Source organism: Sinocyclocheilus grahami, unplaced genomic scaffold (assembly GCF_001515645.1).
Source record: "Sinocyclocheilus grahami isolate Dianchi unplaced genomic scaffold, SAMN03320097.WGS_v1.1 scaffold12.1, whole genome shotgun sequence".
NCBI classification, from domain to species: Eukaryota; Metazoa; Chordata; class Actinopteri; order Cypriniformes; family Cyprinidae; genus Sinocyclocheilus; species Sinocyclocheilus grahami.
This window is the reverse complement of record NW_015505191.1, coordinates 1,588,200-1,601,047: the sequence shown is the minus strand read 5'-3', so window position 1 is coordinate 1,601,047 and position 12,848 is coordinate 1,588,200. Positions and strand designations below refer to the sequence as shown.

Here is a 12,848-nt window from a genome sequence, read left to right as displayed (position 1 = left end):
AGGGGGGGGGGGGGGGGGGGGGCGTGGGGGGGGTCAAGCGTTTTCTATTTATAGAATCTACAAGAAGCCCTAAAACATCTTTCCCACAAGGCAGAGATGGAATTTACCCTAAGCTCATGAACCTCAGGAGGACAAGTCGTAGAAATGCATACCAGGAAATGCAGTTCACTCTATTTATCTATTTTTACCACTCCTCCACCCTTTATTACTACAATTTCTATTTTCCAGTCCCTAAATTGACTAACTGGTTCCTTGTCTGAATGCAATTTATCCCCATAGTCTGTTCCAAAACATGGCAACAACACATGACTCACCTTAAAGGGACCGTTCACCCAAAAATGAAAATTCTATCACCATTTACTCACCCCTTATGTCATTCTAATATTGCATTGGACACCATTTCATTGTGTGGACAAACACACAATGTTGAAACATTCTTCAAAATATATTTTTCTGTGTTCCACAGAAGAAAGCATTTCATACAGGATAACTCTTTAAATGCTAATCTCTTTAAATGCTAAACAACGCAGTGTTACTACAAATGTAAAGTACAACCCAAAACACAAGCGCTTACCTTCCACTCATAGTCCAACTGCTTCATAGCACGGCAGACCTCACTCATGATATCATTCGGTCTGCTCTGGCTACGGATTCCCAGGTGCCACTTGGCCCGCCGGACACCAAGATGCTTGGACTTTTGGGGGTTAAGCTCATCCAGCGTATGTCGAGGACGTGGCTGGGACTCAGTCACCAGGAATGGCACTCTCTCAGGGTGAATCTTCGCAGAGTGGTGCGCAGGCAGGTCATCTAGGAAGCTGTCCGGGGGGCTGGAAGCCAAATAGAAATCTTTGGCCTCGTTCATAATACGCCGGTTGTCTATGATCAAGTGATAGGCCACAGCAAGAGGATCCTGGTGATTGCGACTGCAAAGAAAGCAAGGGCAAAACCAGGACAGATGAGAGTTTATAGTCGTTTGGTAGCATTTATTTTGACTGCAGTGACACTGAAAGAGCTTAAACGCTAGTACAGCCCAATTCCTGAAACATTTAACTCTTTTAGGTGTTTTTCTCAACAACAGGTAGTTTAAAAAAAGATGAGTTACATTTGGAATTTTGCCAATAACGATAATGGGATATTATACAATGTTTTTTTACTTAAAAAGGACCATACCTACCATGAACTAACAATAAACAGTTGTATTTTTTATTAACTATCATTAACAAAGATTATAAATAATAACAAATGTATTGCTCAGTTTAGTTAAGATGTATTATCTAATGGAACTGTGCTACCAAATTTTGAATACTGAAATAATGTTTAAATAGGAAACTAAAACTGCTAGTAGGTTGCAGCATGTTTCTTCTTAATGAGTGAGTCACTGAATCCTTCTTTCAAATAATTTATTCAGAAACATTTATGATTTCAGTGTTTTAGTGACTGTCTGAATGGGTTATTAACTCACTGATCATTCACTAAAACAATTAGATCAAAAAGCAGACTTGTTCAGTAATGAAACTCATCTGTCTTCAGAAATTAAATCTAATCAAATCAGGAAATCTTTATCAAAAGCCGGGATTAGATGCCAACATGAAAGTCCTTTGCAAAAGTTTAATTTGATCATATAAAAATCATGGCATTTTCCCATCAACACCACTGTAATACTCCATTCCAAAGGAAAGTCTTAATTTCCTCTAATATGAAATTTCCCTCCAGTGTGTAGACACCCTAAAGAAGTGCAAGTAACAAAATGTGATGCAAAAAGAAAAACACATACAAACCTGTACAAGCAGTTGAGCACCTCCTCCTCAGTGCACTCAAACTTCTCACACACCTCTTTCAGTGCCTCCTCATCAATCATATTACTGCTATATGCAGCATCCTCTGGGAACAGATACTTGGGGAGATCTTGTTTAAACCACTCATCCTCCCTGAGAATGGAGAGCAACGAACAGAGAAAGAGATTTGTACTTTTAGAAATTTTGCTCTCCATATCCTAATAGTTTTGGCATTGCCAAAATTAAAATGGACAGTGTTTGTGTAGTTTCTGACCGGATCTCTTTAATGGTGGCTCTCTTCATGGGGTCCACCTGGAGCATGTGTTTCAGAAGGCTAATAACGGAGGGGTGCAGATACTGAGGCGTGAAGAAGATTCCATCGCAGATCTTCTTGAAAAGTGTTGGCACATGGTCATCATCAAACGGCAGCGTTCCACACAGCAGAGCGTACAAAATCACACCACTGCTCCAGATATCCACCTCAGGCCCTGCGTATAACCTGAGTGAGAGCAGCAAGAAAATATAAATGAACGGACAACACAAAGCCATTCAAAACAACACAGAGCATTATCGTAGAGGATGAGAGCAAGTTGAGATCATTTCAAAATAAAAAACAAAAGCAAACAGTACCTTCCAGAGATGACTTCAGGAGCAGCATAATTAGGAGAACCGCAACTCGTCCTTAAGAATTCTCCATCTGACATCATGTTTGATAAGCCTACATGAAGAAAGGTCAAAGTTTAAGTCAGTATAGCCTGTAAAATAAACATTAAAGAAAGAGCAAATCCACCAACAACCTAACTTGTTTCATGTTTCTTAATATGAAGAGTTCACATACCAAAGTCTGCAATCTTGGCATTCATGTGTGCATCCAGCAGGACGTTCTCAGGCTTGAGGTCTCTGTGCACCACCATATGTCTGTGGCAGTAATCCACCCCTGAGATGATCTGCTGGAACAGACGCCTGCTCTCCTTCTCGTCCAACTGACCAGACACAGGAACATGTTTTTACACATTTCCCATGTGAACTGACCTGAACATTCAGTTTACAGTTCCCCTTCTGCAACCTACTGTGCCATTATTGTGGCTCCTGATATATACTACTTTTTAAACATTTGGGGTCGATTTTGAATAGATGTCTTACATTCACCATATAATATATATTTTAAAATGTAATTTATTCTTGTGATGCAAAACTAAACTTTCTGCAGCCATAACGTCACATGATCCCTAGGGAATCATTTTAATAAGCTGATTTTGTGCTCAATAAACATTTCTTATTACTATCAATGTTGAAAACAGTTGTGCCGCTTAATATATTTGTAGAAATTATGCATTTTAAAAAAATTCTTTGATGCAATGAAAGTTCAAAAGAACTTTTAACAGAATTTTCTGTCGTTTTTGACCAATTTAATGCATGCTGAATTAATTTAATGCTTGTTGAATAGTAGTGTACATTTTTTTAAATGAATTCTTAGATTAATTTATTTATTCTGGCAAGATTGGAAAAGATTATTCTACAAGCAGAAGAATAGAGTTCAGATGAACTGCAATAAACTAATGCAAGGGGACTACTGTTTTTTTATGCCAATGGCATTAAAGTTACAGTTCATTTAAACAAATACCAAATTACTTGCATTCTATTTAGGATTTCACGATTACAAATCATTTAAACTAGGGATGCACCTATAGGATTTTTTGGGCCCGATACCGATACCGATTTTAACAATCACTTATTGGCCGATTCGGATACTTGATATTTGTCACTTCCTCTCTTATTTGAAATTTTGGCATCAAAATAGTAGTATTTTGATAATGTTTTAAATCAGCAAAGTTAAAAAAACACCTGCATTAAATTATGCTAGCAGTTTTATTGCTGCATCATCAAATAATTTCTAATGAACATGGATTGGATCCATTTAACATTCAGCAGGCCTACATAAATACAACAGAACAAAGATACATATTAAATAAACAGTGCTTTTTAGGTAGGTTTAACAGTTTTCAGGTACAGAAATGTAAAATAACACTTCACTGTATAAATTAAAGGGTTCGAATCTAGTTATATTAAAAATGGTCTTTGATCTTTCAAGCTCTATCATTGTACTCAGCGGGTGTTGCATTGCTTCGGTTCAAAAGACGTGAAATAAAAAGCACCTTTCCATTAAAACAAAGTGTCTCACACGGCTCCAGGGGGTGAACAAAGGCCTACTGTAGCGAATCGATGCGTTTTTGTAAGAAAAATATCCATATTCAAAACGTAATAATCACTTTAATGTAGCTTGCGCCAGCAGTTGTACACAGAAGCAGTTCCGGGAGCATGACGTATGAGTTCAGCGTTGCGCATGTGCAAGTGAGTCTCGTGAAAACCAACGTTTGTTTACAGGATCAAAAGAAGCAAAGTTTCCTTACTTTAGCAAAGGAAAACCAGTCTCCTCTTGGCTTATATCGAAATCCTCCAACATCCTTTATTACAAATCCTCGTTTTGTACTTCTAATTAGTGACCGTTGTTTTGTTTCGATCTCTCTGCGTGCGTCACTTCTGAGCGGCGCATGCACAAAGCTGACCTCATACGTAATTCCCCCGGAACTGCTTCTGTTACAACAGTGAGCGCAAGCTAGATTCAAGTGATTATTACGTTTTGAATATGGATATTTTTCTTACAAAAACACATCGATTCGCTACAGGAGGCCTATGATCACCCCCCGGAGCCATGTGAGAGACTTTTTTTTGTGGAAGGGTGCTTTTTATTTCACGTCTTTTGGACAGAAGGAATGCAACACCCGCTGAGTGAAACGATAAGAGCTTGAAAGATCAAAGACAATTTTTAATAAAACTCCGACTGGATACGTCTGAAAGAAGAAAGTAATATACACCTAGGATGCATCGGGGGTGAGTAAATTTTTTTTAATTTTTGGGTGAACTAACCCTTTATTTCACGTCTTTTGGACAGAAGGAATGCAACACCCGCTGAGTGAAACGATAAGAGCTTGAAAGATCAAAGACAATTTTTAATAAAACTCCGACTGGATACGTCTGAAAGAAGAAAGTAATATACACCTAGGATGCATCGGGGGTGAGTAAATTTTTTTTAATTTTTGGGTGAACTAACCCTTTAAATACATATTAATCCTTATTTATTGTAACAGACTTTATTATGATTAATCTTCTAATTTGTTTTTGTATACATTTTAATATTAATAAGTAATAATAATTAATATGTTTAAATATGTATGAGATCTCTATTACCAAGGCTGTACTCTTATTTTGACGGGTTTTCTAGTCTACGGAGCAGCTATATGGGTAATGAAAGCACGCAGTTCTTCGGACTGAAAGTTTGTCAGTTTATTAAGCACCCCCCGAAAAGGCATGAGATCTGTATATATTTGTTTACTGTTAGTTGTAATAAGTGTGTGATGATAATGCAACAGAGAGAGAGAGTTTAATGTTCACTTCTCGTGCTGTGTTTTGTTTAGCTCTTATGGCGATTTTTTTGGAGTGAAAAAGGACGCAATAAACTTAAAACATCAGTAAAGTTTTGGTCATCATTCAGATGAGGTCCGCTACACTTATGAAAGTTACAAAAGTTATTTAGTCAAGAATAGTTTGCAATCTTTTGTCTTTTGTTATTTGATTAGCATTAAAGTGCAGACAGTAGCGCTAGGATTATGCAACAGACATTATACAGCTCAGTGCCTTCACGCAGTTAATTAATAACCCATCGGTTTGTTATATCGGCCTTTTTCCTTATATAGCCGATATGCCGATGCTTGTAAATTGAGGAAAAATCGGCGGCCGATACATCGGTGCATCCCTAATTTAAACCTAAATTGTACGGCTATTGTTTAACTATTGTAATCAAAATGCACTTTTTCTTTCTGTTGAGCTCTGTTTGATTGACAAGCATGCAGATGCTCTATAGTGTATTTGATTAACGTGTGTGGCATCAATTTTCTCACTTTCTGCTGGTCACTCCGCAAAACTGAAATGTTCTCATTATAAGAACACCACATTAAAATTTAAGTAAAAGTATTTTTCTACTGTAAACTATTTAACAATATTAAAAAACCATCACTGATGGAGCATCTCTAGGCACAGCACAAAGGCCAAACTACACAACAACTAAATTAAGTCAGTTATTTTCATTATCCATTATAATCAATTAACTTTTTAAGGCCCTAATCATAACCCACAAATTAAAACTGAAGATGTACCTTTCCATTTTTACAGATGTAGTCAAAGAGTTCTCCTCCTGACACATATTCCATTACCATGAAGATGTCTGTTGGTGTGCTGATGACTTGGTAACTATGAAACAAACAAAATGCACAAATTGGCAAACAATACATGTCACTGGTTCTGTCAGTGTAGTGAACGTAATGCATCTGAAGAACTATGCAAAAATCTCAAATGTGTCCAAAATGTTTGCATCATTCTAAAAAATTTTATAAATTCTGAACTTTCCCAATTTAGTACCGATTTAGAGATGAATTAAGGCATATTTCAAGGCTTCGATTTTTCACTTCTACTATTGTTCCCCTATTTATATGAGAAAAGTCAATTAATCCCTAATGGTTTTGGAGCATGACTGGATAGCTCCGACATTCCCATGTCTTTTCTGGCCACAGTACAGACAAAAATCAGGGTGAAAGAAAACAACAAAAAAAAGTTGTTTAGAACATCAAAGGCAAAATTTGACTTCTTCTCTATAATGGGAGGAAATGGAAATCCCCTCCCTCTTTCCCATCCTCTGCAATTATGTGAATGTCTTGCCTCATTCCAAACCACAAAAATGCAAGCAGGGTCACTAAGAAAGCCTGTCCAAATTTCCATACAAACATGGGGGCTCATTTGCACACACATCAATCTGTAACTCTCTTACATACACTGGGATAAACATATATATATATATATATATATATATATATATATATATATAAAATTAACTGAAAGCAATTATGAATAGGTCAAAGTAGCATAGTCTAGCCCCAAAATAGAACACTGCAAATTCATTATCTGTGTATTAGAATACAGATGGAATGAATCAGTACTCACAGTTTGATTATATGCGGGTGACGGAAGAGTTTGAGGTTCTGGATCTCGCGTCGAATCTTCCCCACCACATCCAGACTGCGGATCTTCTGCCGGTTCAGAATCTTTACCGCCACCTGGTGCTTTGTCAATTCATGCTGGCCCACTGCACAGACAGGTAGAAGAAACAAATGTTTGTGAAGGAATTACATTTATGCAAATACAATAAAATAAATGTCCAATGTGTTTCAGACAAAGATACAAAATTAGTGCCAGTGGGTGACAGGTCTGTTCTGATAGGGCCATGGACAGCAGTGGAAAAATTGCTAAATACAAATAATAAAATGCAAGCAACCATATAATCATAGCAAAATAAACAGGCTTTTGAAAAGGAGCAGAAAGCGTTCTCTCAATCTTTTGCTGTTGATGGCAACAGCTGTTTGTACAAATGGTACAAATCAATTTGTCACTTGGTAATTTGGCTAAAACTAATACTTTATTTCACCAAGTGTTTATTCCACACTGGTAAACCACACATTTGCTGCTGTATACATTTACAAAATTTGCAAATTGTCAGGCCAATGCTGTTTACGGTAATAATAAAAATTATTATATTATTATTTGATATTACCAATATTGATTTCTAGGGATGTAACGATTAACCGCGAGCCAGTTTAAAATCGATTCAAATATGTGACGATTCAAATCGGTTGAGATGCTAAACAAATCGCGATTAATTTAGGGGCAGGAGTTTATATGAATGCATGTCTGAGGGGAACTTACGGTCTTTAGAAAAGTTTAGATGGTATTTTTTCTTTTCATCTTGCCTCTGTATAATGCATATTAAAGTTAATAAGTTCAGTGCTGCTTTGTTTACAGCGGAAACCAATGAAACGCTTTAAGCGCCACCTGCTGGCAGAGAGTGAATCTGCATCTCATTCAACTCTGCGGTTTCACGCAGCTACTATTTTTATTTAGTTTCACAAAACTGAAGTCAAACCATTCTGTTTTTTACGGTGGCCGTGAAGTGCAAAACAAATCACAATTCTGAAAACAAAATAACAAATTACAAACGCAAATGCAAGTCTAAAAAACAAAATAACAATTCAGAAAGCACAACAACAATTCAGAAAACATTATAACAAGTCAGAAAACACAACGACAAATTCAAAAACACAATGACAAGTCAGAAAACACAACGACAAATTCGAAAACACAATGACAAGTCAGAAAACACAACGACAAATTTGAAAACAAATTAACAAGTCAGAAAACACAATGAAAAATCAGACAAACCGGAAGAGGTAGGTACAGTTTGAGACAGCGCCATTGGTTTGGGATTACTCACCGCTGACTGGACGAGACATCTGTCAATCAACTTATACAGGAAGAACCAGCCGAAGAACAGCAGAGTCGTGGTAGAAAGTTCGGAGATGGTATTAAAGTAGCTCAGTTTAAATGTATTGTATGAATTGCCCTTACTATGGAATAAAAAATACGGAGTGTATGTTTACATTTAGTTAAAAGTGACTGTAAACATCAGCTCCAGTGGCGCAGATGGATAAGCGCGTGTCCTGCCTTTTACCAAACTTTTTTTTCTCCCTTTTCAAATCTCGTATTACATCGTAAAGTCTTAAATCTCTTTTTGTAAAAAAAAAAAAAAAAAAATCGTGAATCGAATCGTGAGTTGAGTGAATCGTTACATCCCTACTGATTTCCATTTTTGTTAACTTAATATCAACACAGTTACTGTAATATCTGCGTCCTGAAGTAACAAACACTGAGCTAAATGACACTCAAACAGCTGCAAGTCAGCACCTTTGAGGCTTGCAATAACATCACAGACCAAGTCAATGTGCGAGGTTCACTGCACATTTACTCAATTTTTACATAAACTATTTTCATTATGGCAAAGGCCTTGCCAACCAGCTTTTTATAAGGCTGGATATTGCTGCATCAGTATGTGCTGAAGGCCATACATTGAACCATTCCTAGAAGCTGGGTATGGTCTCGGTTAAGTTGCAACATTTAAAAGCAGGCCACCTGCATTAACTAGACTGCCCTAGTTATGCATTAACACAAACTCAGTCATGCAGAGGGAATTGTGTGTGTGTGTGTGTGTGTGTGAGAGAGAGAGTACCCACAGACCTCACATATTTCTTAGTACTAAAACATCACTGTCAACCTTGTTTATAAAGACTACTTGTTAGATTGTTGATTAGTAGGTTCCATGTTCTGTCAGCGGTACATAAACTTCTCTTTTCCCAGAAATCTTTCCACACAACACACATCCTGTCTTGAAACCTTTGGTTTGCATCATGTATTGCCCCATAACACAGGCAAATGCTTTGGTTTCAGGGGCACAGCAAGCTGGGAAGCCATGACTTAGTACAGTAGGCATTTCATTATTGCATCAGATGTGGTGTCACTGATGAGGGAAAAAAGGAAACATGATTGAGAGAGAGTGGACTTTTTGAAATGTCACCAACTGTTGGGTGCTCTTTGGCAAACATACAGTTAAAAGTAGGTTAATCAATTAATCGGTCTTCGACTCATCTGATTTAAAAGCAAATATTTATTTTCAGTATTTTATTTTTAACATTATGTCCAATGTCCTTCAAACTGTGCAAACTGAAGAATGTATATATGCTATACATATATATATATATATATACACACACATGTAATAAAAGGTTTAAAATATAAACATTACATCCTAAAACTTGACCACTATAATAAAGTGAAAGGCAAGCACAGACTAAACACATTTACTTATCTGGATAATGTAAATATATTACGTTTATACCCTATTACAACTAATAAAAATAGAACTATTCTGTGTCACTATATTTCAGATGTTTTTTTGTTGTTGCTGTTGTTCATAGAAATAAGTTATTCACTACAGTAAAGAGACGGGACTGCCGGATGTTTTATTATGACTCGATGATCACGTTGCACCCCAAGTTAAGACAACGCTAGCCTGACAAATACGGATGTCATTAATCGACATTAACATACATGTCATGCTCGATTATTGAAGTCACGACTGGATCACAGAAAAGGTGCAAGCATTTTTAATTCATAGCATGCACCTTATCAACAAAATTAACTTTTTTTAAATAAACTATTTTCTTGTCATTCTGACTTAGACTTTATGACTAGCTGCCTCTGTCGTTGTCACTTGGCCTGTGCAACGAGCGAATCCATCAATCCTCACCAAACTGCAACTTCAGAATACGAATCACTTCATAAACCATAAAGCTAACCAGGTTAGCTGCGACCAATCCCTCTACAAACCAGACTAACACAAAACATGCACGTACATATTCAGAAAACTACGTCTGCATCGATCGGCTAACATTACCAACGCTGATCATCGCAGAAAGCTTTGTTGTTAATGTTTGTTTCATGGCTACACTGTCATTAGCCAACAAGTGCTGCAGCTTTAGCCGCACTTAAAGGCTCGATCTTCTCCAGTTTTGCTTTACTGTCTTCCATACAACAATAACACAAAACCCCAAAACACCTCGGACAGCTTTACCTTTGACTTTTCCAAACGTTCCCACTCCTAGTGTGTCTCCGAGAATATAATGTCCGATTTTCACCCTGCCTTCATGTTTCTGTTTGTCCGTCGCCATCTTTGCTCTGAGGCCCTACCTGCTGAGAGAGAGAGAGAGAGAGAGAGAGACAGCAGCGTCTCTACTGACAACTACCGGCACAGAAGAGCGCGCCAAAACAACAATGTTTAATACATAAGTGAAAAATATTAACTCATTATTAACTAAAATAATGAACTAATTAACTAAAAATAATATATTAAAATTAAATTTAAAAAAAAAATAATAATAATGTTATATGACAATAATAATAATAATAATAATAATAATAAAAATAATGGTATATTATAATTCTTCTTCTTCTGGTATATTATCATCCTTCTTCTTCTTCTTCTTCTTCTTCTTCTTCTTCTTCTTCTTCTTCTTCTTCTTCTTCTTCTTCTTCTTCTTCTTCTTCTTCTTCTTCTTCTTCTTCTTCTTCTTCTTCTTCTTCTTCTTCTTCTTCTTCTTCTTCTTCTTCTTCTTCTTCTTCTTCTTCTTCTTCTTCTTCTTCTTCTTCTTCTTCTTCTTCTTCTTCTTCTTCTTCTTCTTCTTCTTCTTCTTCTTCTTCTTCTTCTTCTTCTTCTTCTTCTTCTTCTTCTTCTTCTTCTTCTTCTTCTTCTTCTTCTTCTTCTTATTATTATTATTATTATAGCAGGAATAAGTGATTAACTGGCTAAATTTAAGTTTTGTTTGAGACCACAAACACAACCTCCCTGCATGTGTCCTGAAAAGGTTATTTATTTATTTATTTATTTATTTATGTTGTTGTTGTTCATTTATTATACTACCGTTCAAATATATTTTATTCTGTCTTTTTTTAAATAAATTAATACTTTTATTCAGCAAAGATATGTGAAATTGATTTTAAAAAAAGTGATAAAGATATATATTGTTATATATCACAGGTTCAAATAAATAAATTAATAAATACACAGCTGAACTGCATGCAACTAATATGTATTTGTATATTTGTATATGCTATATTTATATGACAATGACCAAACAAGAACAAACCAAAGTTTCAACAAATATAAATGTTTTAATGAAAGGCAAATACAAACATTCAGACATTTAATTCTTTGAAGAAGTTAAAAATGATGATGACTTGATACGACTGAACCAAATGACTTGGCAAGGACAATGATGATGATAAGTATAGAGATGGAACCAATAATGACTGCAGCAATGTTTAGTTTGCGAGCTCTGGTGCCATAAGACTGTGCCATTGGGATGTCTCCAAGCAATCTGTTGTCTCTGGCCTGACACAAAAAAATATATGATAAGCTTCAGGTATTTGTAAAGCAGCAGGACAGTTATATAATTGCATATATGTATAGTGCTTACCTTTATTGAGTTGTAAAAGGCCCCAAACCCAAGACAGCAAGGGTTACAGAAGTGAAGATTGAATGTGGAAAAAATGATATCATCATTGACTTTTTGGTCAGGCATGGAGAGTATTACTGGCTGGGCAGTGAAGACTCTGTCGTCCTGTTTCATGCTCTCCCCGGGTGCTGTGTAGTTCTGCATCGCCATGTCAATTCAAAACCAAGAAGCTGCTCTCAGTGATGTTTGCAAGTGTTCAGCTCTCTTTTATAGAAAGGTCTGTGTGCGTGTGTGTTTGGATGTGTGCAATGTTAAGGAATACTGGGTGGAGTTAAAGGGATGGTTCACTCAGAAACCAGGAAGAAAAAAAACTTTTTTTTTTGTGTAATCTGCGATTTTTTAATTTTGGGGTAAACTACCCCTTTGCGAAACTACTAAATGTTTTCAATGTTTATACATAACACAAATACACACTTTCTTCAGTAAAACACTAACAATGCTTTTTAGTTGAACCCACACTCTAAAAAATGCTGGGTTGTTTAAACCCAATGTTGGGTCAAATATGGACTAACCCAACTGTTGGGTTAAAAAGTTAATTTAAAAATGTAACCAAAATTTAACCCAACGGTTGAGTTAGTCCATATTTGACCCAACATTGGGTTGAAACAACCCAGCATTTTTTAGAGTGCATGTTTCTTGGTGATTCATAATATGCAAGTTAAAGGGTGCTGTCACTTTAAGAGTCAAAAATTAATAACTGTGGCACCTAAAATGTATATATATATATATGGTCGCCGTGATTTTGCCAAGTAAGACATGGATCAACATAACTGTCCAAAAATATAGACTTAACCCAATTCCTACCCCTAAATCTAAACCTACCCATAATTTATTCCTAAAATCAGTGTAAAATGATAGCTGATTACCATGGGTGTAGAAGCACCTAACCCTGATTATAAGCCTAAAACAGATATTTCCTGAAAACTTGTCCCTCAATTCTGATTGGTTGATAGGAATGTTGTTCCAGGATCAACAAGGACATGTTGTACTTGGTGAAATCATGGTCACCATAAATATATATATATATATATTAGCCCAGAGGCTGGGTGAATATGGGACA

The 12,848-nt window shown here is 36.3% G+C and overlaps 2 protein-coding genes across 2 annotated transcripts in view; both read right to left on the bottom strand.

The window, feature by feature from the left end:
- The window catches only part of LOC107597029 (5'-AMP-activated protein kinase catalytic subunit alpha-1-like), a 14,053-nt gene extending 3,527 nt beyond the window's left edge, over nt 1-10,526 (bottom strand). The window contains exons 1-8 of the mRNA XM_016287938.1: nt 10,348-10,526; nt 6,831-6,972; nt 5,990-6,083; nt 2,614-2,758; nt 2,406-2,493; nt 2,050-2,274; nt 1,779-1,928; nt 575-923 (exon numbers count right to left, since the gene is read on the bottom strand). Of these exons, the coding sequence (XP_016143424.1) occupies nt 575-923; nt 1,779-1,928; nt 2,050-2,274; nt 2,406-2,493; nt 2,614-2,758; nt 5,990-6,083; nt 6,831-6,972; nt 10,348-10,444 (1,290 nt within the window). The 5' untranslated portion in view covers nt 10,445-10,526. The remainder of the gene's footprint in view (nt 1-574; nt 924-1,778; nt 1,929-2,049; nt 2,275-2,405; nt 2,494-2,613; nt 2,759-5,989; nt 6,084-6,830; nt 6,973-10,347) is intronic.
- A 967-nt stretch (nt 10,527-11,493) lies between these two features.
- On the bottom strand, nt 11,494-12,016 carry LOC107597986 (dispanin subfamily A member 2b-like). Its single transcript, XM_016289214.1, has 2 exons — nt 11,750-12,016; nt 11,494-11,664 (listed from the first exon to the last, which is right to left on the bottom strand). The coding sequence occupies exons 1-2, from the start codon at nt 11,936-11,938 to the stop codon at nt 11,494-11,496; spliced, it is 360 nt and encodes a 119-aa protein (XP_016144700.1). The 5' UTR covers nt 11,939-12,016.
- Between the last annotated feature and the right edge of the window lie 832 nt (nt 12,017-12,848).

Bases quoted from the DNA above. Each gene is read 5' to 3' on its own strand.
- LOC107597986 (XM_016289214.1), bottom strand. From the start codon at position 11,938: ATGGCGATGCAGAACTACACAGCACCCGGGGAGAGCATGAAACAGGAC. The intron at 11,665-11,749 runs GTAAGCACTATA...TTTTTGTGTCAG, and splicing joins CCTTTTACAACTCAATAAAG to GCCAGAGACAACAGATTGCT.